At 26.3% G+C, this 27,518-nt stretch overlaps 1 protein-coding gene across 1 annotated transcript; it reads left to right on the forward strand.

The window, feature by feature from the left end:
• On the forward strand, positions 1 to 27,440 carry LOC107451266 (E3 ubiquitin-protein ligase rfwd3.S). The gene is made up of 12 exons (XM_087157485.1): positions 1 to 420; positions 4,470 to 4,646; positions 6,548 to 6,633; positions 9,151 to 9,253; positions 11,280 to 11,458; positions 12,851 to 13,040; positions 14,006 to 14,163; positions 17,217 to 17,420; positions 19,736 to 19,833; positions 20,090 to 20,181; positions 24,146 to 24,313; positions 27,054 to 27,440. Exons 1-12 carry the CDS (start codon positions 295 to 297, stop codon positions 27,207 to 27,209), a joined length of 1,737 nt encoding a protein of 578 aa, XP_087013611.1. The 5' UTR covers positions 1 to 294; the 3' UTR covers positions 27,210 to 27,440.
• The last annotated feature ends 78 nt before the right edge of the window (positions 27,441 to 27,518 follow it).

Here is a 27,518-nt window from a genome sequence, read left to right on the forward strand (position 1 = left end):
GGCAACAATAATTCTTGCTATTTTTAGTTAGGAAAAATGTGGCGGCATAACAATTGTAAACAAACATCGTGAAGCACTAATTATATTTAAAGAATGTTTATACTTTCATATTTTAAAGTATATTTGATTAATGACTATTGAATAAATTCTATCTTGAATAAATTTATTCAGCCTATTTGGAATTTTAAAAGACTGTCATGTAATATCTCTAAATGTTTATCGGTTTGTAATTGATGCTGAGTACTAGTAAAAAAAATCACCATTGCTTGGTTATTTGCTTATTACCACCTTCTAATGGATGAAGAAATGATATCATCCAATGATGAGGGTGAACTTGAGACCGATGATGAGGATTATTTACCAGTTATAGAATTATCCGATAACGAATCTGATCATTCTGATGGAAATTCTGTAAGAGTGGTAAGCTCGTAATGTCCCATTGTTGTTGAGTTCTATTTCTATGATTTATGACACCCTTTGGAGTGATTTGTGTCTTAAAATGTATTGTTCTTTCTAGTAAGAAATATCTTAGCACTAAATTATTCAGTAAGGTTCTTTAGCAGTTAATTTATAGGTTATGTGCATACTGTTTTTTTATTTCTGTTTATAGTTTAAGTGTTTCTTGATATTTTCTCCACAGCCATTAGTTAAAGCTTTTGTTCTTAAACAAAATTCTAAGAAATTGTTTTATGCATATGTATTGTTTGAATAGTTTGGTAAATAAATTGCTAAATGCTTCTTTCAATGTCAGTTTTTTTTAAAACTTAAAATAACTGTTAATTAGTCTTGGCATTCATTAATGTTTTATTTCTTCCAGAAAGTAGTTGAAAAGTCGTTTTTTCTGGATAACACAACAGCCTTGATATTAAATTTTAAACTTTCTTATTTGTCTTACTACTTTTAAGCGCAATATTTTTTATGAAATTAGATATTTCTGAAGTGCCTAATGCAAGTACTAAATGATAGTTAAGTAATGTATTTATGAAATACCTTAAAATTATATATATATATATGTATATATATATTTATTTTATATATATAATTATTTATATTACATAGTAAATATATATATATAAATGCAAGGTTAACACTTACTTTAGGTGACATCAAAATACAGTGAAACTTCCTAAGGGCAAATACTGCGTTACTTAACTTATTTATCAGAGTGTCCTTCGATGAGATAGGCCTTAAATATATCAAGCGTCTGTTTAGAAGAAATTTGGGACCCTTCATAAAATAATTTATCTTTTAATCGGACCCTTCACAAATTTGTTTATTTTCATTATTGGTTTGTTAATCAAATAAACCCTTCCCAGGGTGAAGGGAGAAAGACGGTTTGCGACAAACTAAGTTTCCCTAAGTTTAAATTAAGTATTCTAAGAAAATATTTCTACTTTTAAAAATCTTAAGTGTGCATTCTTATTAACATTAAGTCATATGTTTTTTTGTAAATAAATAATCAATTTATATTTATTTATTTAATTAATTAATAGAATATTATGTAAATAAAAATTAATTTCTGGCAATTTTTTAAATAAAATATTATAAATTTAGGAATTATTTAAGTTTACTCAATGCTTAACACATTAAAAGTGATATATTACTAAGTAGTGTTATTTAAAATATGTCAATTGAAATTAATAAAAATGCGAGTGATTTTGTTTCCATTATTCATCCAAAGTGAATAGAATATTCCGTGTTGAGCAATATAGGCTAAATACCAAATATTTGTATGTTGTATCGTCAGGACAGACCCTCGTATATATATATGTATATATATATATATTTATATATATATATGTATCAGGGTTGGGTTTTTGACATGACAAGGGTATAATACTGGTTTAAACCGTCAAAAATGTCAAAAACTAAAGTTTGCCAAAAAAATATATAAACTTCAAAACTACCAACAGTTGCCATATTGAAATTTAATTATACTATAGGTAATCAGCAGGATTTAAAATATTTTTTTAATTAAAATTAAGGTAAAATAACAGATTTAAAATCTCAGTAATTTATATTCAAATGCATGTGCAGAAAAATTTTGCAAAAAATTTTTTTAAATATATATATTTTGAAAAAAAAAAATTTTTTTTTGATACTTAAGAAAATTAAAAGTTTATTACTATGCATTTTTGACATATAAGGAACATATAACTAATATTTATAAGGAACTTACAAGTTATGTTGTATAAATACAAACTTGATACAAGTGTATGAAAAAAAATTGTAATGTTATACCAAATATCTTTATTATCCAGTATGTTAATTTGAATTTAAAAGTAGTTATATTTGTGAATAATGATAAATATAATTCATATTGTTTATTATATTTATTTATAATTATTACACTTATCATTTTAAAACAATTTTTACCTCTTAATTTTGTTCCCCCACTTGTATTAAGAATACAAATAATGCATATCTTGAAAGCAAGAAGTAATTATTCAACAGCTGAATATTTAGGTATTCAACAAAACTATGTATATAGTATTCAGCAAAATGAAATTCACAAGTATTTGGATAAACTAAATTTTCAGCATAGTAAATGAATAGGCTGAATATACTGTAAATCGACACTAACTACTCTGTGTATTTAACAAAAAGCACTTAAATTTGTATTGTCTTATGTTAAAAAGATTATTAAGAAGATTTAAAAGAATATTAAAAAGATTTTTCTTTAAAAGATGTCTAATGTGCAAAACTGCTAATGTTTATCTTTAAAAATGTCTAATTTTTAGTATAATCTATACTATACACTAAATTTGGTTATAAATAAATTTCTTAATAATATCACTGCAGATTTTCAATAACACATGAAAATGAATACATAATATTACAAAAGATGTGAGCTTTCAAAAGTACAAGATTTTGGTTACTATTCAAAATATAAGTGTTTCTTCAAAATTTTAAATTTATTTTTTCTAGAACATATGTAGAAACACTATCCTTCTTTAAAAAATATATAAATTTTATGTATTAATTAAATTTCACATATGAATATAGGTTTTTGACATTTTTGACAGTGAGGTTTTTGACGTGACGGTTTAAACCATGGTTTAAACTGTCAAAAACTGTCACATGTCAAAAACCTGCCAACCCTGATATGTATATATATTTGCGACTTTGGCACTATAGTTTATGTTTTAACCAGATATTACTGGAAGCTTTAAATTTGTCAAAAGTCCTATATTGTAAAGTCTAGGCCTCCAACTTGTTTTTGTCCATATAAGGGTAACAGCGTAACAGATGTTATTTGTTCATTCCTTCAGCATTTTGAGAACATGATCTCAGATGTCATTTAAACAAACTTTTTCTCTGTTTAGATATGTTTTTCTTTGTTTAAATTTTTTCTTCAAGTGATTTAATTTGCTATCATGTAAGGCCAAAAAAGATTAACAATAAATCTTAAGAATTTGTTTTTGAAGGTTTATATTATTTGTTTTTAGAAATTTTGACCTTTTTTATTGTTTTATTTATTTTTATGTAATGTTTTCTTGTAAATCTAAAGGCAGGGTTTCTTCTACCAAACTTACAACAATAAGTGCTATAATAACAAAGCCTAAAATAAACAAATTTTAGTATACAAAATAGTAAAATTCTAAAAATTGCTCTGTTGTGATAGTATATAAAATTTTAGTGCAATTTAAATTAAATAGATGATCCAATAACCTTAAAGTTTCATGTATCACAGCTTCTTACACATTGATTTCTCATTTAAAAAAAGAGGCCAAGAAGTTAGTAAAATTCATATTAAAAAATTCAATTGACTTTAATGCTTTTTAATTTTTAGGAGAAATTTTATCAAATTGACACTGTTCTTGGTAACATTTAGCTACTTTCTATTGTTTCTAGACAACTGAGTTTTGATGTTTATAATTTTTTTTAAAAATTTTATATTATGTTAGCATTTTATTCACAAGGCAATGGTTTGTGATGTTTGGGTGAAATTTTATTAAATCACCTCTGTTCTTTGTAAAATTTAGCTCCTCTCTTTTGTTGCTATACTACTTATGTGACTTTCATATATTTTTTTAAAAAATTATAATTTGGTGTTTTATGTTAGCTTTTACTCACAAGAAAATGCTTGTCGTGTTAAGAGAATTTTCTCAAATTTTATCTTTTGAATTTACTGTGAGAAGTTTAATCAAGTTTTCTCTGTTGCTATGCAATTGAGATGAGTTTCATAAAATGTTTTTACTTTTCTCTTATTTCCAGACTTTTAAGTTGGTAAGCAACAAATTTATCTAGAGGAGAAATTTTCCTTAAGCCACCCTTTCTCAAAGAAGAGAAAAATTAGTCCCTTCTATATTTGTATATCTATACTATATACGTGAATGACTAAAATAAACAATTTCTTTTTGCTTTAATTTATTTATTGCTAGTACATAAAATATATACATAACTTTGAGATTTCTTTTAAATTAAAAAATGCTCTAATTGAACGAATTTTTCTATTTATTGTGCAGCGTGCGGCCGGTGCACGTACACTCCTACGTTCTTCTCCAGAACCTGACTCAGATTCAAGAGAGGCTGATGTACCTGCTCATTCCACACCTGTAAATCATGATGTTGCTCGTGCATCTTCACAGCGAAGAACTGTTGGACCTAAAGGTGCAGAAAATTCAATGGATGAGGATGGCCAGGTATCTGATCATACGATTTTTTAACTTAAGATTAACAAGAATATTTATATTTTTGTTTTATATAAGAAACACAATGACTTAGGTATGTTATTCCAAGGGCTTAAAAGAAAAATGTTTTTATATTATCAAAAATATTTCTTTTTCAAACTTCAGAAGAAAAAAAAAATTTTGTAATAAAGCAGTTCTTTTGGCCAGGGTAAAAATATAGCTTTTAGTAAAAAAAATAGTTATAAACATTCAATTCTGTATTTTCACACAAACCTAATGTAATTTGTAATAAAGTTTTTAATTAAATTAACTTATTAAAAAGTGTGATGGTTTGAAAGTTTTTGTTTTAAGGTATTGAAAAATGTAATGTAAATAAGCAATATAACTTTCATTCAAAATTTATTCAAACTGTTCTGTTATTGAAAGGTCAAATTTAATATTGATGTGACTTACGTTTTTTATTTCAGGTCTAACAAAAAATCAAAATATTTTTCCTCTAAACAAGTTTTAATTATTTTCTTTTTTTTAAGTTTTGTGTATATTATTTAGTTTTTATCGAACTGATGTAAACTTGTAAAAACCTAATTTCAAAGCTGGTGTTGCTAAAAAATACAAAAGATTGTTTCAAGTTTAAATTTTGGAGTTAATGGTGTTGTTAAACTTCTGCAATTTTAGAGTTTAACGTGTAAGTAAGGATAATAAATGTTAATTATACTGAAGTTAAAATTTAGATGTTTCAAACTTGAAATTTAAGTTGTAATAGCTTTGACTTGTTTTGATAGCTCCATGGATTTGCTGGTAAATTTAGTTACTTATTATAAATCTGTAAATATTTACCTTAGGGTTTTCGAAAAGTTAAAATTTCTTGAAATTTAAGTTGTAATAGTTTTGACTTGTTTTAATAGCTCAATGGGTGTACTGGTAAATTTAGTTACTTATTGTAAATATTTACCTTAAAGTTTTCGAAAAGTTAAATTTCATATTAGGAAATTTTCGAGAATAATCGGTGTTAATAATTTGTGGTTTAAACTTGTCAAGTGTTCAAATATTGTTATTGTTCATGAAATGTGAAATATTGTCTAAACATTTTCTAGTTACTCAAAGACTAGTTTAGATATTGTTAAGCATGTGTATTTTTCAAATAACTGAAATTTATATTTGAAAATGTTAGAGTGCTTTGGATTGACATTTTCTAGTGATTGAGAGGTAATAGTAATCATATTTAAGTCTAAACTCTTAGAATGTTAATAGTCAAATTTAAATATTAGATTAAATTTTTCATGCTTAAGATTGTTAAAGTAAACAAAATAAACAAGTTTAAATTTAATGAGGAATTCTATAATTTATCAGTTAAAAATAAAACTTGAAGATTTGTTGGAAACTTTAAATTGTAGATATGGTTTGTTGAAATAATGTAATTCTAATAATTTATTTTCATTAAGGTGTTTTTGCATTGACATTATGTAAATTATGTGAGACTGTAAGTAGAGCTGTCACTTATACTTCAATGCTAATGCTTGATACAAAATGTTTCTAACTGTTGATTTTTGTTATCATCTTTCAAACATCGTGTTTTGTTGTGTTACTTCTTCACTGTTTGGCATTTATCATTTAAATAATGGTTATGACATTGTGAATGCCCTAAATTTTGATTTGTGTGCAATTATGCTGGTCTCTAGCCTGCACTTTGCACTTTTCTCACAGTTATTACGTTGTTCTGATTTCACTCTATTTTCACTGCATGTGGCAAACCAAAAACTTTAGTGGAATGGTTAGTAAAGGATGAGCTTGTGCACAATTTTAATTGCTAGTTTAAAAATGTTTACTGTTTGAATCAATTGCTGAACCTTTTTTTTATGTGTATATCCTTAATTATTTTAATTTATTACTTTTTTTTTTCTTTTTTTTTCCAGAACTGCACAATTTGTTTTGAACCATGGACAAATTCTAGTGAGCATAGATTAGTATCTCTAAGATGTGGTCATTTATTTGGTCGGAGGTAATATATTTTCAGTAATATTCATATTACAAGTATATTCAGTTAATACTTATAATTTTTATGTATTTTTATTAAAAATGTTACATAAATTCATTAATTTTTGTAATATCTTCTTTTCAAAATTATTAGCTTTGTATTTTTTAATTTGCTTTAAAATTGTATTTGTGTTGTAAGTTTATTCCGACATTGGATTAAGAAGAAAAATGTTTGCGTTATAAAAAATTTCATGTGTGTATTATTTTTTTTCTTCTCTATCTAATATAGTAATTAAGTCTTTGAATTGAACTCAAATTTTGTCTATCTGTAAAAGTTTTCAATTTTCAAAATGAAATATTCTTAAACTTAAATAATCTCCAAAAGTTTCTGTCTATTTTGTTTTTGAAAGATAACATATTTAAAAATTATTATTTTAAAAAATTGTCTCAAAACTTTTATATAATATTTATTGTAATGTTTCTTTTATATAAATAAAATGTCTTTAGCTGTATTCCATATTATATGCCATTGTAGAAATAAGTTGTTAATTTATTTAGTAAGTAAATAGTGAAAGTAAGTTATATTTATTTTACTATTGCTTTATCTAAATATATACACAAAATGGCAGTGTTTTGAAAATAAAAATACAGAAAATGATATCGAATAAATTACATTTTTGTGGCATACTCAAACCAATTAACCCAATCAAAAAAATCCCCATCTGCAATAAAAACTATATTTATTATGAACATTGTGCCAAAATTGGAAGTAAATTGGCTGAAAATGGTACTAGCATAGCTGCCAACTCTACTGGATTTTTCAGTAGACAACTGGATTTTCCCGATTTCTCCTGGTCTACTACTTTAATAAAAATTCTCCTGTTTTTTTTTTTTTTGCATTTTTAGAAAATTTCCTAAAATTGAGTTAGTTTCCTAAAAAAATCTCTACTAAAATAAAAGTTAAGCACAGATTTTTGCTTGCTTGAATATTTAAATTTGTATAACTGATAGATAATGAAGCGGGCCTTATTAAAAGAAGTTTAAAACAGTATTACAGAATGACCAGTTTAAAACTTATTTTTGCTCTAAAGTGTTCAGTTTGTTTTATTCAGAACTCCCTTTTCAAATTATTGTAAAAGTCTTTTAGCTATCTCTGACGAATTAAATGCCTATTACTATTTAAACATAATTCATAGCAAATAAAGTTCATTTAATGTCAATCATAGCTGGAAAATGTTGAAGTTTTTTCTATTTTGATGATTATAAAAATTCCCCATGCGTAAAATGTTTAGTACATAGTGCAATAATCATAAATTTTATATTTTGTAAAATCTACTGGATTTTTTCCTATCCATATTGCCAACTACATACTAGTTAATGATACAGCAAGTAAGAGAAACATAGTTTTGAAAAAATTGTGTGTGAAGTTTTAGGATAAGTAATTTATATAAGTATATAAATTTTTGCAACTTACTCCAATACCAGATCTATAAGATACTTTTTCACTATCATTTTCAGCAGCTGCAGTAACTTTTTCATTTACGCAAATCAATTCAATGTTTCGATATAATATTCTTAAAGGAGTAAACAATCCAAAAGAATTTTTTTTTTCTTCATTTTTCGAGTATTTTACTCTGTTTTTTCTCCTTAAATATTCCCTGCCAAGAAAAACATAAAAAGTTGGAGGCTAAAAAGAATTCTTAAAGAAAATAGTTAAGAATAATAAATTTGCTAATGACTTGTAAACATGGATAGATATTTCTTTATAATTTCCCATGTTTAACTAAACCAATTTATTATTCTTAATGAATATTAATGTTTTCTGTTAATTTTGAGTTTTTATTTATTTATTTTTTTTGATTTTGTACATAAGTGTGAATTTAATCCCCCAGCAAAATTTGTTTCTTAAAAATTAATTAAATAGTGACTGCATTTTTAAAGTAATTTGTAATTATTACATTTAAAGAGTTATAGTTAACTACATTTGTAACAAACTAGAAACGTAAATAAATGGTAGTTGTAGTGAAAGTTGACTACAAAAAAAAATTTAGTTTTTTCCCCACCACTGGACTTGTCAGTTCTATCTAATAAAGTTAAAAATAAAAAAAAAAACTTGTAGTCATTAATATATAGTATTTTTACTGTTAACCATTTTTTTTTTAGTTAGTATGCAAATGTTCTATTAAAATAATTAAAGATGTTATATAATCCATACCAGCACAATTATAGTATTTAAAAAGTCTTAAGTTCAAATCTGACTTTCTATGGGAATTATACATGTATACTTTAGGTATGCATAATATTAATTTTCTTAACTTTTATTCCTTTAAGGAATTGGCAAATAGATCTAATATATGATAAATTAGTGATTTTGAAAGTTGGAAAACAATGTTTTTTAATTTAGTACGAAAACCATATTTTTTATCATTTATTTGTTATTTAAGAGTATCTTTGTAAGCACATTCAATTTTATATCAGCTGCAATTATACATAAATAGTGTTTTTTTAAGTGTTGAAGTATTTTTTTCCCTTTCCTTTTTAGTTGTATAACACGATGGTTGAAGGGACAAAATGCACGTTGCCCGCAATGTAATGCTAGAGCTCGAAAGTCTGAGATTAGAAACATTTATGCTAAATCAGTAAAGGTATGTTTTAAATTTATACTCACGGTACTATTCTATTATATTCATTTTATATTACCTAAAGTTTAATATAAGGTAGTAATATAAACTTTTATAACATATTATGCATGTAAATACTGACTTATATAATTTACTTTTCTCATATATATCTAATGAAATCTTTTATCATTTGTCAGCTCTAAAAAATTTCTTCAATTTTGTTGAACATGTTCATTTATCTAAACAAAACATAAGGCAGTAAAAGTTAGTTATGTTTTAGCAAAAATGTTCATATCTTCTTGAGTAAAGCTAGGCTTATGAGATTTTGTGTAGAATTTCTGAAATTTTGCAAATAAAAACCAAAGTAATCATTACAAGCTTATTGCTATATTTTCTTGCATAAGGTGTTCAAAATACTCTTTTATGTTCGTAATTTATAGTCTTATCTTTCAAACCACCTGAAATATTTAAACCTTATTCATAAGTATGAAAAATGGCATGTTCTAAAAATCTGTAAAGTTATAGAATTATTCCTTAAGTATTTCTTGAGAAATATCAAAATCTGAAAGTGTCTCTTCCATTATAGTAGGGTAATGTTTTACCCTTTCACGTCTAACCAGACACATACGTCCCAAGCAAATTTCAAAAATATCTTTTGGGACAGAAACACTTCTCTGTCTAATGGGAGACTTTCCCACCAATCCTGCCAATATTTTTGTAGGTATTTTCATTCACAGAACATAGATGGCACTACCGTACATAATGCTGCCCTACTCATAGTTTATGCTACCATAATTGTTCTGTTGTAAAAAAAGAAAAAACTTTGTCGCGAAAGGGTTAATAACCAAATTTTAATTAAGTATACTCAATCGAGGTGCTACATAGGCTATGCAATACTTGCTTAAAAAATTCTAAAACGGTATAAGATATTGTCAAACTTAAATTATTATTTCTTGAATAAATATTTTAATTTTTGTTTTCAAAATTTGTTATAAATATAATTCCTCAAATAAAAATTTGTTTAGAATTGATTGCTGGTTTCTTGCTATTTAAGTTTTATTTAAATGAACAAGAAGAATTTTATCATTCAATATCATTCGTTTTTTGTATGTCAGTTATGATCTTTAAAAAAATATTGAAAATTAATTAATGTTATTTTTTAAGCCAATAAAAAAACATTTATGTATCAAAATAGCAATTATTTTTGTATGTATTCTTAAACTGCCTTCCTAGAATTGTTAAACAATTTAAAACCTAAGTGTGTGTTACTGTATATATTTTTTCAAATGTTTTTATCTTAAATATGCACAATAGAATGATAAAATTTTTATAATCAGATTCTCCCCTCTAATTACCCATGTTAAAATATAAAAAAAGTTTTTTGTGTGCATGTTTTTGAATTATTGTGTTGTGTACTTTTTATAAACTTTTTTTTTAACTTTATAAATAGGAAATAACCATTTTTTGTATCAATCAACATCTTTTATATGAATAAAGAATGACAACTATTTTTGTATGTATTCTCAAATTATCTTAAGATCATATCAAAACATAATAACTATTTTTTTAATTACTCTCAAACTAATAACCTGGAAATATTTAACAAATTAATATTGTTAGAATTAAGTGTGTGTTAGCTATATATTAGCTATCTATTTATCTTGATTATATACAATAGAACTTTGATAGTCAAAACCTTCCATCCAATTTCTTAACTTATATTAAGTTAAAGTTTTATGTTTTTGAACTAGTAATGCATTGTGGACCTTTAAACTGTTTTCTTATAGATAGGAAATAGCAGCCATTTTTGAATGAATTAAAATAGATCACTCTAGAAAAGTTACCTAGTGAAATTATCAAAATTGAGCATCTATTAGTTTATCAATAATCTGTTAAAATCAATATTTTTTGAGCATTTTTTTCAAATATTGATTTTAACTTTCTTACTTGCAGCTGAACTTCGATTATCTGACAATTATAATTCTATTATCTAACTTAATTGGACTTACAGACTTGGTTTTCTTGAAATGTTTATTTATTTGTTAAAAAGGCTTTAGATTCTTCTGAACGAGACAAAGCTCTTGAGGAATTGCAAAAGGAAAGGGAAACAAGAAGAAGAGTGGAAATGGATTACGCCAGAGAGAAATTGAGTCACATGATGGCTCTACAGGAATGTGAAAGGTTAAAAAAAGAATTAATTGAAACCACTAAGTTGTTACAAGAATATAGGTACCTATTTTAAAAAAAAATTTTTAGATACTTATAATATTTATCTTTCTACTTTTTGAAAGTTTTTTTTATGAAAGTTTAGGATATCTTGGTCATAAATTGACTGCCCATACTTGCTACTTATATTTATTAATGTGATTAATATTAATTCTAAATATTATAATTGCTGACCTCTTTAGAATTATTTCATTTGTTATTTTAAAGTTATTTTTTGCTCTAATTGTGTATGAAGGTTTAAGGCTAATTGATACAGAAATTATTAATAATTATTTAATCAATGAACCACACAATTTAATTTTTTATTCAACTTCATAATTTTTTCCTTTTTTTCAAATGAATGAATGAAAAATTGTTTTTTTTCCCCTTCTATTTATGATCACTGATTACAATAAAAAAGATTTTTTTTGAAAGTATGTTTTAATATCTTCAGTACTTAAATCTACTAATAACTTATTTTAATGGCGTTTTTGATATTCCTATTTTAGGGCCTAGAATTATTTTATTGCTTTGTTATTTTAAGAATTTTATTGAAAGTTCATTTCGATTTTTTCCTTAGTTGTTTTAACTGGTTAATTTAATATTTTATTTTTTAAAAGTTTTTTTAAAATGTTAAATTATAATATAATTATTTTTAGCATTTAAAACAAGCTTCCATTTAATCTTTTTCTGATGAATTGATGTAAAGCATAGTATGTAGTTTAAAATTTTCTACTTTTGAGAGTGTCCGCTTTTTCAAGGTTTCACTGTATATAGTGAATAAAATATAAATGTATTTATATGTTACAGTAAAACCCCAAAGTCTGGTAACTTCTAGGTTTTACCTCAAAAGCTTAGTAAAAATCTGAAATAGAATCATATTAAAGCATACTTAAGATCGAAATACTTTGGCTAAAGCTAGATTTTGCCAGTAAAAGCTAGGATTTACCATACTTTGGTTCTTCACTGTAACACACACATATATATATTTAAGAATGCTTAGAGTTTTGATAATAATTTCCACTAAAACTAAGTTTACTCAATAATTTCTCTGAAGTTGTAATCACCAATATATTGTTAAAAGTACTCCTTCAAGCTGTAAAAGCCAGCTTTCAGCCGAGGGGGTCATGGAAGTTTAAGCTTTGAAATTTCATAACGAACTTCATGATGGTAGCAATGTGATCAGCTTTATGCACTGCATTGTTAACTTCCTAGTTAAGCTCATGCCTATCAATTAGACATGCTTTGAGCCAACACTTGGGGTTAAGTTTTGTGCAGTTTATGATAAAAATATTGAAGTTATTAAGTTTTTAAGAATTTATTTTTTGATAAAATATCTTAAAATTCAAAATATTTTATTGCTTATGATGAAGAGAGAAAAGGTGCTCTAATTCCAGGAAAAATTATTAATTATAGGTCTGGTTCTAAACTCATGGACTTGTCTCAAGCAGCAAAAAAGAACAGCTCAATATTCTCATTAGACAAAAGTATTGAAATCTTTAAAAATGGTGGCTGTAGAATTGTTGATGTCTGTGATTTGCTAGGTTTGATTTTAGTTTCCCAACCTACCAACAATGACATGTTTCCTGGACATGGGTTTCGAAAAGTAAGATAATTTCTCCTAAATTTTTTTTAAGGTTAAATCTTTAAAGAGTAATAACTTGATGAGAAAAATAAAGAAAAATTCTAAAGAGAGAATAAATTCTAAAGAGGACTAATACAAAAATTACATGTTAATTCATTTATAAAGTGAACTTTAAAGCCAAATTATTAAGTTACTGTATTTCTAGAAATATCTGAAGAAAGTATTTTTAAATTATTTTGTCATTGACAAGTTAATTGTTTTAATATTATTTTTACAGCCATTTAAAAATGTAGTTCATTGTAAAGCTTTTAATATGATTATGAAATGTTATTTTCAAAGAGTCAGAGTTAAATTATTTTAAATTATTAAAAATTATTTTAGTAGAATAAAATAAAAATATTAATGCATTAATTTCTGAAAAAAGTAAAATATTTTAGCTCTCACTATATTTTATATGTAATATCAAAATAATTTTAAATATGTTGAATATTTTGATAAAAGTTCTAATATTTAGACTTGGTGAAAATAAAAAATTACTTGGGGAAAGATCCTTTATTACAAATTAGAATTTTGTGAAATTGTTCTTAACTTTGTAATGGCTCCTTAAAGCAGCCTCAATTTTGTTTGGGTCGTCCCCAAAGCTAATTAAATTGCTTATCTTAAAAAATGATTTAATAACATACCACTCAATTACCATAAACTTGTTGCTGTGCTGTGTTTTTTAATCATCTTCATGTGACTTTATGTCAGCAGAAGAATTCAGATGTTAGGTTGTCCTCAGTACAAAACAACGTGAAAATACAATTTTGACCTGCCTTTACATTTATTTTAACCCTTGTTATTCATTTATAAAGATGTGCAATTTCTCTTTAACAAATAATTTTATGTTTGTCGAGATAATTTAATTATGTTAGTGTTAAATTCTCTAATTAGATACCCTTATCATTAGTCATTTTCACTCAAAGATTTGTGATATTCTTTCATAGATCGCAGCTCAGGAAATGAAGCTGGCAGAGTTTGTATTGGTTCATCAGAAGCCTATTAAAGATATGGCCTTTCATTCTCATGATGGTTTAGTGTTGACAGCTTCACTTGACAAGACTGTGAAAATCACTAATGTTTTGACAAACTCGGTAGTTCAAACGTAAGCATCAATCTTTTTAATGTAAATATTAAATTGCAATTTTTTGAATTGGAGTGGTAAAAAGAAATCTTTCTGTTCTAACTATTTTCTAAACATTTGACTTGGTGCCCTCTCTCTTCCTGGCGACATAGAAATACTTTAATTCTTAGGAAATTTGAAAATGCCTGTGGGAAGCATAGCATTCTCTGCAAAATTTACACCAATGCTGGGAATTTTGAAAGTGTTAGTAATTAATAATATGATGATCACACATAATTTCACAAGTTGCTTTCTATCTATTATTCGATATTAAAACTGTTTTATTTTGCTAGTCATTTGGTATAAACATTGATCCAGTGATACTGTAATCGGGGCTATGCTTTTCAAAAATTCCAATTACTAATTTTGTTATTTCTAACAGACAAGCATTTCTTTATTTATATTGAATTTCTTAAAGAATAAATATAAAAAAACGTATGAATTGATTATCAAAAATATCTCCAACTTTTGATAAAATTAATAGTTTTTTTTTATGTCATGAAATTTTTAAGTATGTAGCAATAAACAATTTTAGATTTAAAAGTTAACAATTAACTAATTTACTTATTTTGCATTTATACTTCAACTCTCAATACGTCTAAACACATTGGTAATTTTTAAAATTTTGATTAAAAACTACAGTGATACTATATTCAGTGCTATTTTTTTTTTTAAAAAATTCCTATTAATAATTTTGTAATTTCTAACGAACAAGCATATCTTTTTTTAAATTGAATTCAATAATAAATTTAGGAAAAACAGCTATGAATTGATTTTCAAAAATATCTCCACCTCTTGATAGAATTATGTTATACTTATTTTTGTCATGACAATTTTAAGTATATAGAAATGAACAAGTTCATAAAGATAGTTTAGATAAATAAAAAAAATTTTGTGCTTTAATTCTCAATGCTCATAAACACATTGGTAATTTTTTTAATTTTAATTAAAAACTACAGTAATTTAAAAAAAGAAGTATGAAATTTGACAAAAAATTGCAGGGAATTTATTTCTGACCGGAGAGTGTTTTTATTTTTTTTATCTTTAATTAACAAGACAACGGTTTTGGATTTAATCAAGATCTAAAGAAGTATTACCAGAAAACCACTTTCTGGTAATACTTCTGAAAAAAAGTGGTTTTGAGAGTTCAAATTAAGAAAACGAATACCAAATCTTGTCATGGCTTTCAATAATCTTTTAAAACTGCACTATCAGAGGTGAAGTTTCTGACTTTTGACAAATATATATATATTTTTTTTAATATCTTAAAACTGAGTGAATTATAGCAAAATAAAAATTAAGAAGTAATATTAAATAAGAAAGTCTGTTACTCTATCTTTAATACTTATATTGATATTCTTCTTTAAAAAATTTTTTTTCTCTGAGTGTTGATCATAATTTTATTTAAAAATTGAATGTTTTAAAACAAAAAGAACTTTTAAATCTGGGGTGAACACTGATTAACTAATTTTTTGAAAAATATTTTTAAATTTAATTTGCTTAGCATGTTTATATTGACGAGCAAAACACTCTTCATTTAATAATGAAAAATTACTGATTTATTAATAAAGAAAGATGAATAATTATGTTACTTAAGCAATCATATAGATATAAGTTTATATTTTTTATTTTAGAAAAAAATTGATAGTTTTTATTATTAAAATATTAAGATCCCCATTTAAATTTTGGTTTATTTAAAAGTTAAATTGTTTTAGAAACTTGATGACAATATTTGGCTATTTTACACTATGTTATTTGTTTTTTAAACTGCATTCATTAAACAATTTCAATAAAGTTATGGCCATTCTGATTGGTCTTGTTTATTTTAACTGTTTTTAGACCCCTAAATTGCTTCAAATCTACTCAAATTTTGCTCCAATTTGTTTTAAATGTCCTCCAAAACAAGACCTGATAAGTACTTTTCTTGGGAAAGTGAGTGATTGTTTTTACTGTAGCTTGTATTGCTTCTAAACTTTTACTGCTGCAATTCTAATTATTTAATAATTAATTTCCTGTTACAATTCCAATTAGGAAAAGATTATTGATTCTATCTTTCATCAAAAGAGTAAGTAATAGTTTGCTTATCAAAATAAAATAAAATAAATTTCTCATCAAATACCTTTTTTTTTTTTTTTACTTTTTTAAACACTATTCTACAATTAAAACAAATTTCACTTTTTCAACCCTCTCCTATTTATGTTATACTATATATGCTTTAATGTCGTTCAGTTGATTAAAGTTTAGTTTTGAAATTATTTTGTTTGTGCAATTTTTATAACTTTAATAAATGGAAGATATTGCATTAATTAACAGTTCATTGGTGTTATCTCTTGTGATGTTTTAACCCCATTTTCGTTAAATATGTTATTTCCAATGTGATGTATCTACATCAAAACTAAAAGCTATATTAAATTGTTCTTTTCTAAAAAGCTTTTAAACTTGTTTATTTAATTTATTTGTGCTAAAAAAGGCCCTTAATGCAGAACTTTGTGTGTTTAATGTCCTTAGCACTGAAATTCATGTGAGGAATATTTGAGAAGGGCAACTTTTATCATGCATATAATCCAGATCTACCTTAAAATATATTTTGCCAATTTTTAAAAAAAATATTTTTTTTGCTAAACACTTAACAAACTTTTTTGAAGCTAATTAGTAAATTTATTGAAATTCAATACCAACTGTTTGAACAAGAACTTCTTATTAAAATAATTTTTCTTAATTCATGTAAAACTGTTGTTAACAATGATGACAGAATTACATGCTTAAAATGAATAGCTATCAAAAAATATATTGTTGACTTTAAAAGTAGATTTTTTTTTTAATTCAGTAGTATGTAACAGGAACTATTTAATTTATATATTCTTCTGACTATCAAAGTGAATTTTTTTCTAAATTGTGACAATTTGTTGTTAAGATTTAGACTTAATTATATGCTGTGAGTACAAACTTCATAAAATCGTTATTGAAAAATTTTTAAACCTTGATTTTTAAATATTTATGATCATAATATTAACCTAACCAATAAAATTATTTAGGTATTCTCTTGATTGTGATGCATGGAGTTGTGCATGGGATTCTGATGATCCTATGTATTTCTATGGTGGTTTGAGGAATGGTGGAGTATTGTTGTTTGACATTCGTGTTACAAGCAGATCTGTGAATGAATTGCCTAGATTTGGTAGTAATACACCTGTTGTTGCTATTCAATGTCTCCGTAAACTGTCTTTATCTAACCCCAGGTTTGTCTTTAATTTCTAAATTCAAAGAAAAAAATTTAACTAACTTTAGTGGCATGTGATATGAATTTTTTTAATACTTTTTTTTTGTCTACCTTTAATGTTGATTGTTTTGTGATTGTATTGTAAATTATATGTTTTAACTGTTTGTTTTGTGGTGTTGGATTGAATGTTTAATATTCCAATTCTGTGTTGCAATCAATGAAATGTGTATTTCATTTTCAAACTATCAGTTATATATTTATTTTTAAATGTTTAAGTTCAATGAACTATTTAGTTTATAAAATTGTGTAAAAATTCCAATTAATTTATTTCCTTCAATTTCTCTAATTTTCTTGTTAAAAATTATAAGTACTAAGTACAAGTAAAAATTATAAGTATAAGTACTAAGTACATAATGAGATTAACATTACAACAGAAGGAAATTAAATTGTGTAATTATTACAACACTGGTATCTTGGTTACGTATACGCTCTGACTTTCTTGGAACCAAAATATTGTCTGCTTATGAGAGTTGCCCATTGCAGGACAGGTAGACTAATAACGAAGCTAAAGCCATAAATTTTTAAATATGATTCAGGGTTACTACAGGCGACTGAAATGCAATTATTTTTGGTATGAGGCGACTATTTTCGGGAAGAGGAGACTATTGGGAAACTTTTCTGTTCTCCTAGCAATGTTTTTTTAAGCATAAATTGGGTTTAAAATCTGCGGCTCGCGATAGCTTTAAAACACACTGAACTTTCTTTTTTTTCTTTTTTTTTTTAAAAAAAAAAAAAAAAATTTGAATTGCGAATTTGAGTCTTCACTTTTTATTTTGTTCAATCTGCAGATTCCTTTGTAAGTCTATTTTATTTCTTGGTCACCTTTTCAATGGTTATTGCTTCGAATAGCCGCATGATTTAAAAAAAAAGACATTTTTCAATATGATATTATGTAATCACTTTTCACAATATATATATTTGATATCTATCTATATATATATATAAGTTCAAAATGAACTTATTATTTTTCTTAACTTTCCTTGCGTTTTCTTGTATTTAGGCTACTAAAAGCAACTATTTCGCGAATTCTTTTTCTGTGGCAACCCTGATAATTGCTAAATATATTTACTCAAACTTAACAAAATTATATTATTTACAGGGCAAAAAAAAAACAAATATGTAGAAACTGTATATATATACATATAGGTTTATATACATGTATACATAATGGTTTTTTCATAAAAAATTCTCAAGGAATTAAAAAAAATGCCTGTAGTGAGAGGCATCTGTTTTGTAAGAGTGTCTGTAACAATGAGGTTTCAATGTAATACTTTTTTAGTTAAAATGAATAATTTTAATCTATACCTTACGGAATTTTAACTATTTTTTCTCTGATCTCTTAGTATATTTTTATATTTTGAAACAAAAAAAATATGTATATTTATCTATAAATTAGGATTTTCATTGAGAATCTGGAAAAAAGTTTTTACCTAAAAAGATGACTTTTATGTTAATAATATAAGTTTCGTGACCTAAGATTTACCAATCAAGTTTTCTAACAGTTTCTCTAACTAAAATAAAAGTGTAATTATCCTTACAACTTTAGCAGTAAAAAAAATGACACATCTTTTTTACACAATTTTTTTAACATTTTTTTATTTTTATGATAAAATATCTTTCTGTACTTCAGTAACATGCAATTTTTTTTTAAAACTCTTCTTTTGATGATCTTATATGTAGAAAACTATGCTTTGACTTGTATGTTTTTTCTCATAACAAACCAATTTCTCTCATCTTATGAATAAAGAAAAATTTTATATATTATTGAAGGAAGAATATTATTAAATGAATGAAATCGATTAGAACAGGTTTCGTCCTTCATTTTATCTAAGAAGGAATGGGAAGCAAACTACGCCAAAAATCTTCTGCTGTACCGAAGGCAATAATTAGTTTTCATTTACAGAAGGCCTAGGTCTATAAAGAGCTGTCGAGTCCTGTTTATAGAAGAAATTGTTTAGATGTTTCCTGCTTGTACCAGCATTAAATATAAAAAAAGAGCAATCTTAAGTTTCTTATTTCCTAATAATAGTATGAAGATAAAACTATATTTTAAGAATCATAGTGATGTATTGCATATTTAACTTGTATTTAAATGATTAATATCATTCAAACTAAATATATTGGTGCTATAATTAAATGAAATGAATATTTTTTTTAAAAAAATGTTTGCATTGAAAAACAATATTTTAAAATTAGGTTGTTAGAGAATTTGTGTCTCTAAAAATTTAAATATATTCATTTATTTGAAATTTATCCATGCTTTCTCATTTGTAGTAAAAGTGGACCTGTTGTTGGAAAGCTCTCTGATTGTAGTTTTTATCAAAAACTAGATGAAGTAGGAGACTACAAAATTCTTCCATTACCATGCTTTGGTAATTTTATAATTACATATTTTAAACTAGCTTTATATATTATCTAGTAATTTGTTTATTTAAATACTAAAAGTTTAATATTTCTATTCTAATTTTTAATATTTCTATTTTAATTTATTGTTTAATAATTATACATCATTAATATTTTATGTGTTCTTAGTAATATTAAAACCAATTCTTGTTTGAAGCTAATAAATAAATATTACTAGTAGTATTAATTCGCTGGCTCTTTTTAATGTTCATGCTTTTTTATTAGGTCCTTTTACATCACTTAGTTCAGAACTAACATCTGGCCATTTTTTGATTTCTTGCCGTCCTTCTGTCAAACAACCTCGTGTGTCGCACATGGTATGCATTCTTATTGTACTAATTTAAATTTCTGTTCTAGTAACTTGTATGGTATTCTTTCTCATTGAATTTCTCTCTTTTTTTTTTATTAATAATGAATTATTTAGTTGCTTATGTAATATTCATTCTCATAGAATTTACTTTCTCTTATTTTTATTATTGATTGGCTGAATACCCGTTCTTCATATAGAGTGGTAAAAAATATGCAATTTATATGCCAATACCGTACAACATTCTGAAATCCTGTTCATCTTCTAAATAGGTTAATACTTTTCTCCATTAATATTGCTTTTAACATAGCTTATTTTTAATTTCTTTTAGTATTTATTACCAAAATTAAGGAACAATAGCTTCAATAATGATATGGGCATTTTTTAACTTTTTTCCTAAACAATTTAGTAGAGTTAGATTTGTTTTATAGTACAGTAGGGAACCGATTATCCGGAATGGTAGAGACCATCGCTATTCCGGATAACTGATTTTCCCTGTTTTCAGAATCGCTACAAAAAGCCGTTTTTTTTTATTGTTAAACCCAACTAAAAAAAAAAGAAAATTGGAAATAATCTTAAAAATAAGAAAAAACGATGAAGTAATACATTAATGATTATTTCCAAAATGATGGTAAGGTAAACATCTTTAAAAAAAGAAAGAAAAATCGTAAAATCTTATGAGGAAAAAAAACAAATTTTTTTTAAAAATGGTGAGAAAATTTATAGAATTTCGTTCCGGCTTTTTGGTTTTCTGATTTCCGGATGACGGGTTCTGTACTGTACATAGCATATTTTTTTTCATTTCAGCTAGTACTTATTACCATAATTAATAAAGCATCTTTAGTGTGTATAATGTTATGTTTTTTTATGTTTCTCTTAAACGAATAAGTACCATTTCTTCATTGCTCTTTCTCTTTAGTGCGCAACTTATTTTTTTATTTGAATTTTTACTTCAATAACAAAATTAATTAAACTTCTGTGGAGTCAATAACAGTATGATAATTTTTCATGGTTTCTCTAAAAGATAAAGTTCCTTTTCTCCATTAATTTTACTTTCTAGACCCTAGCTATTTTTTAAATTAAATTATTAGTTAATCACAAGTTTATTTCGAGCATTAATGGTGTCAAGAGTGTCGATTTTTGTTATGTTTGTCTTATACAAATTAGTACTATTTCTTCTTTAATTTTGCTTTTGTATACATAACTTAATTTTTATTTGTTTCAATTACTGTTGATTTTAAATTATTTAGTTCTACTTTTCTAATGCATATCTATAAACAGACTAATTTTGTGATTTTAGATAACTTGTAAAATGCTAATTAAGTGACATTATCTGCCTATGCTATCATGTTCATGTTGTAAATTGTGTTTATCTGACCGTAATGAATAAAGAATATCTGACCATAATGAATAAAAAATAATTAAGTACTAATGAATGTGCTAAACTAAAAACTAAGTCAAAATTTTGATAGATTTTAAGATTCAGGGCTAAATTTACCCCTTGCAGCTGTTGTGTCCAAGTTTCATATTAATAATACAAAAAATTCTGGAGTTATAAGTAATAAGTACATATACATGTTTTAAATATGTTTAGACAATTTAGATGACTGAAAATTTCAAGTTGTGATAATTGTAATTTTTTATATAATGTTGGTTGAGTATCATAAATAATTGACAAAAATCATTGATTCTTTGCTGCATAAATAAAACTATATGAAAGCTAGGGCTAATATTTAGGTTGTTAATTTCAGTTTGTATAGATGTTATTAAATTACAGCTTAGTAAATTTCCGTTTATAATGGCATAGTTGCCGATTCTACTGGATTCACCTGTAGACTACTGGATTTTGCCAGTTTTTCCTGGTCTACTGGTTTAATAAAAATTCTTCTGGTTTATGTAAATTTTAAATAATTTCCTAAAATTGCTTAAGTTTTCTAAAATGAATTCCTATTGATATAAAATTTTTGCACAATTTATTGTTTGGAATATTTAAACAAGTGTTACTAATACATAATGTTTACTTTTATTTTGAACTCTTTTTTAAAAGAAATTAATTTTAAAATATTTTAACGGTCAGTAATAAATTGTCTATTACTATTTAAAATTATGAGGGAAACATTCAAATTTAAGTTAATTTAATATCTATCATAAATGTAAAATATTGTGAACCATTTATAGTTAGTTGTGTAATAAAGTTTTTGCATTTTAAGGACAATAAAAATCCCTAAGATTTCCTGTATGTAAAATACAGTACACTCTCGATTATCCGTGCTCCTTTCGGAGTCGCAAAATTTTTTTTTAAAGAGACACATTTTCAAGATTATCATGCATGTAAAATATACAAGGTCTGGCTATTAATTTCCAGGACTCCTGGAATAACTCAGAAGAAAAAAAAGTTAAACACATAGCCATTTAATATTATTCGAAGTAATCCCCATCAGCCGTAATGCACGTCTGTGCTCGGCTGTACAAATTTCGGAAAGAAGTTTTAAAGTCCTCTTTTGGAATGCTCTTCATTAGTGACGTTACAGTTTTCGTGAAGGCTTCGACATCCTGAAATCTTGTTCCCTTCAGTGAATTTTTCTGCTTAAGAAACAGGAAAAAGTATGTGCTAGGTCTGGCGAGTATGGTGGATGCTGTGACTCAACGACACCTTGCTGAGCTAAGAATCGCCTCACAGGCAAACGCAATGTGTGGACGCGAACTTTTTCAATTGCTTCCGGCTTGCGTACGAACTGTGTGCGGATCATCTTCCACGCTTTCGCGTTCGAAAGCGTTTAAACCATTCAAAAGTTCTTGAGCGAGATAATGCTTCCTTGCCTTAACTTGTTTTAACAATTTGTAGGTTTCTGCAGCTGTCTTGCCCAATTTGAAGTAAAATTTAATGTTAATTCTTTGCTCCATTTCACTTCGACAACAGGAATTTAAGAGCTCCGTTTTAATGCGCCTTTCCACGAGAACCATTCACTTCAGAATGGCGCCGATTGCACTGCACATGCGCAAGAAAACACTCTTCAATATGCAATCATTAGTGCCATCTTCCGGCTTTTCTTTCTCCTACAGTTACATCACTCCTGGAAATTATAAGATATAAGAATCCTTGTCAAATCAGCCTCGCCATTTATTAACAGAATATGAATCTAATGTTTTTTATTGATAATAATCTCTGCAATAGTAAGTTATGAAGTTATAACACTTTTTGAAAGCAATATTAATTATTGGATGCAGTATATTAGCAGCATGGTCAAAGGTAAAATCGTCTACGTTATCACAATCATGGAGAAAGATCATACCGCTTGATCTTCTTATATTGAAGAATATGATAACAGTATTTTTGAACAAAGAAAAGAAATCGTAGGTTTAGAAATTCTTGATGAAGAAAATTTAGAAGATTCGTTTCAAAGTGTATGTGAGCTTGACTTCCAGTATTTAACAGATGAGGAAATTGTTACTAACTGTGTTGTTAAATCAAAGAGTGATGATAGTACTGATGCAGAAGATGTAATAAATGAGGGAAATACAATTCCTGATTCTGCTGCTCTACAATCTGTGGAAACTTTATTAGATTATTATATGGGAGAACGAGGGTTTGATTATGGTGGCGTTACTACAGTACGTAAAATATGTGTCAATATACGGCAAGAGATGAACAAACAGCAGTAGCAAAGACGCATTACACATTTTTTTAAGCAGTAAATGTTAAATTCCTAATTTGATGTTATACAACATGCAAATGTAAGTAATTTTTATATTTTTTGTACTGATGTTAATTTTTTCTTTAATAAAAAGGAGTTTTTGGATTATCCGTGTTTTTCGATTGTCCGTGCGACCCGTCCCGGTGATTAATCCGGATAATCGGGAGTGCACTGTATTTAGTATATCATGCTGCAGTTATTAAGAAATTTAAATTTTGTAAAATCTACTGGATCTTTCCTATCTATGTTAGCGGCTATGGAATGATAATTTTCTTTTAGGTATGTGAACTGGGATGTGACAAAGAGAATGGTGATTTAATTTGTAATCCTGTACAAACTATACTAGGTGGGCGAACTCAACTACAGTTGACAAGGTCTAAACTCTTACCTAATCCGGCAGATCCCAGCTCTCTTCTTATTTGTGCTGGAGATGAAGATTCCCATGGTGTAAGTTTAAAGTTATTTTTTGCTATTCATATGAATAAAACGTCCAGGCTGATCAGATCAGTATTGATTAATAGACAGATTCCATTATACTAGTATTAATATTGTCTTGCAAAAACTAAAAATCAAAAAAGAGAAACACATATGGAATACTGGTTAATGTAATTATAATGAATATTATTTCCTGAAGCCAATATGTAGCCTAGGTCCCCTTGACAAGAAAGTCCTTGTCAGTGCATCCTTGACTACATTGCACAAACTATATTGATAACATTGCACATTGATAACTTGATTACATTGCACGAACTAACTTGGCTATTAAGGTTTTTCTAGTTTTGTTCCTCCTCTTTATTTCCCATTTTTCATTAGCAACTTTACATTTTATATTTCAAATCACTTGTTTCTTCTCATTTCTGGCCAGTCTTGAAAATGGGTGCCTATTTTTGAGTGCTTGAAACTTGTCAACTGCTTCCAATCTGTGTATTTTTGAAGCGAATGAAGTTTTTTTATAAAGTAATATCTTGCCACTTTAGTTTCTTGGGAATATTTATTTAATTGCCATCTATTTATATATGTTGTATATATACACTGCTGCTGCCATAAAAATGTCTAAATGGGTCAAAATACCCTTTTTTCTTCTTTTTTTCTTCCAGTTTTGTGCTAGTGTTGCTTTTTTTGTGGTTCCTAAGCATTAATTTCTGGGTTTCTTATTTACCCAACAAAAAGTGCAATTGCGCATATATTGTGCACAAATTGCTATGTAGTTTATTTTTCTTCAGCATTTAAAATATTATCCCAATCAAACATTAATTTGCTTGTTTAACTGTTACCTGTTTTTGCTCTTATGAGTTATGATATTTTGTGACCCTGTTTTTTGAAGTTATATTACGTTCCAGTTTAGTCCTTTCATGTCCTTGTTTTTTTTTACACATTATTTTGCCTCTATGCCTTTCCTGCATGCTAGCAAAGAGAGATTTAAAAATCAAATAGCATTAAAACTGGTAATCAGCTAATATGCAGCTAATGGGTTAGTTGTACTATAGTTACACTAAGGACATCACCTCCACATTTTTATCTTAAAGTGTGGCGTGTTGGTACAAATGTTTTGTGTGGAGAAGTATCAGTACCAATTTTAATATGGATTTATTCTAGAAGATGGGATAAAATGATTATCAAAGCGGCTAATGGTGGTCAAAATAGAGTGCTCCTGGTGGATTTTGTGGAGATTCAATATACAAAGCTGGATGTTTATCTTTGTTCTTGCAGTTTTTTTCATTTGCTATCTGATTCTTCTGCTGGTAGTGGTCAGCCTAATTGAGTATTTCTTCTAGATTTACAATGATAGATTAATTGTTCTGTAACTACACTAATGGACTAGTTGCTTTAGAACCATGCAAAATGAACTAATACTTACCTGAAGTCTATAATGAGCTTCAGGTAATTAGAAATTTTTTATTTGGAATAGATGTAGGCATTCTTATGCTCAGTACAAGAAGGATGTATGGAGTTTCATATTATTTGAATATTTTCTAGCAAATTACTCTTCTTTTATAATGCTTTGTTTTATCTTAGATGTATACATTACATGTCATATATTAGGGGAGTTCTTAGGTTTCTTAAATAGACATCATATTTTACAATTGTAAATAAATATACATCAATAACAATATTAACCAAGTTTATGTAACTTTTGTGAAAATCTAAACTGTCGTTGAAGTCTAATTTAAATCCTCGTCATACAATATTAACATAAAAAGTTGAAAGGGGATCTCAATCTTTCAAAATGTTCCCTCATCTGTCTTTGAAGTAAGGCAAGTTTTTTACTTGCAACCGTAATATTTTGAGAAATGGATGATTTTTCATTCAATAACCTGTTTCTGCCATTAGCCTAAAACATCAGGGCTCTCACGGGTCAGGGAAAACATGATATTGTCAGGGAATTATATTTTAACTCTTAAAAAGCAGGAAAAGTTGTAATTTTTTGCAAAAACCTGGAAAATTCCTATATCATACCTGGAAAATAACCAGTCTTAGCTAGTAACAGTAATCAATTATTGCAATTTAAGCAATTATTTTATAAAATTTCACTTTTTTAGAGAAACTTTTCCATGTTACCTTTCTCATTCTATTATATGTTTTTGCTCACAAAATCTGACATTGCAAATTTAAAAAAATCAAAGTTTTGGGATGAAAAATTGCACAGTATAGATTAAATATGGTATGGATTTTTGTTGCGATTTGCCTGATATGCCTGGAAAAGTCAGGGAAGTTTTTTTTTCTGTAATTGAGTGGAAAGCCTGATCATGTGTACATAGAAAAATCCACTCATTCCAGTCATTATGTAATTAATATTATACAATGTGAATTGACTTAATACATGCAATCTAATAGTTTAGTTAAATCAAGCGGTATGTGATGTGAATCATACAGTATGAAAAATTTTGTTAAATCATACAACCCTATTTAATTTTGCCCATTTCCACTGCAATAGAAATTTAATGTATTACTATAGCATATTCTTTACATGTAAGGTGAAAAAGCATTTATTTTGATATAAAATCATTTTTCTACATAAATTTGAAATGATTTGTCAATAACTCCTTGTGTAACTTCTTTAAATATATGTTTATGTTTCAAATCTTCTTTTAATTCATTTTTTTACTCTTTATGTTTTTGGAAAATTTTAACTTTTGAAACTATTTTTATTTCTCTTTCATCTGTAAATAAAGTATTATGTTTTCAGGCTCTAGTGTGGAATAGTAGCAACGGTGAGTGCATAGATAAACTTCGAACAGAGTCTCCAGTCTTAGACCTTGCAGAGTTAAAAATGAATCAAAAATCTTATTTGTTAGCTCTAACTGAAAAAACTTTAAAAGTTTATGGCTGGAATTGTTCATGAAAATTATTTTACTTAGTGATTATGAAAAATAAGTTTATTTTTTTATGTATTTATGTCTTTACTAGTTAAATTCTTATGCAATTGATAATGCTCAAAGCTAATTTGCATGCTTTTATGCAATATTCCTCATTTTCTATACATTTAGGTATCAACGTTTTTTAATCTGTACATTTTGTAAATATACATCTAAATTGTAAATAAAATTCTCGACTATTTTTGTAATTCAGAAAAGATATTTAGTTTGTGTCCTTCCTTACATAGAATAATGTTCGTTAATTTTTATTCAGCTTTATACGATTGTTCTAAATT

This window comes from Parasteatoda tepidariorum, chromosome 2, assembly GCF_982258835.1.
Source record: "Parasteatoda tepidariorum strain Cologne lab strain chromosome 2, Ptep-v5.0, whole genome shotgun sequence".
NCBI classification, from domain to species: Eukaryota; Metazoa; Arthropoda; class Arachnida; order Araneae; family Theridiidae; genus Parasteatoda; species Parasteatoda tepidariorum.

Excerpts from the sequence above, each read along its gene's own strand:
- LOC107451266 (XM_087157485.1), top strand. The coding sequence starts at position 295 with ATGGATGAAGAAATGATATCATCCAATGATGAGGGTGAACTTGAGACC. Across the intron at positions 4,647-6,547 it reads CAATGGATGAGGATGGCCAG|AACTGCACAATTTGTTTTGA; the intron begins GTATCTGATCAT and ends TTTTTTTTCCAG. Across the intron at positions 24,314-27,053 it reads GAGATGAAGATTCCCATGGT|GCTCTAGTGTGGAATAGTAG; the intron begins GTAAGTTTAAAG and ends TTATGTTTTCAG.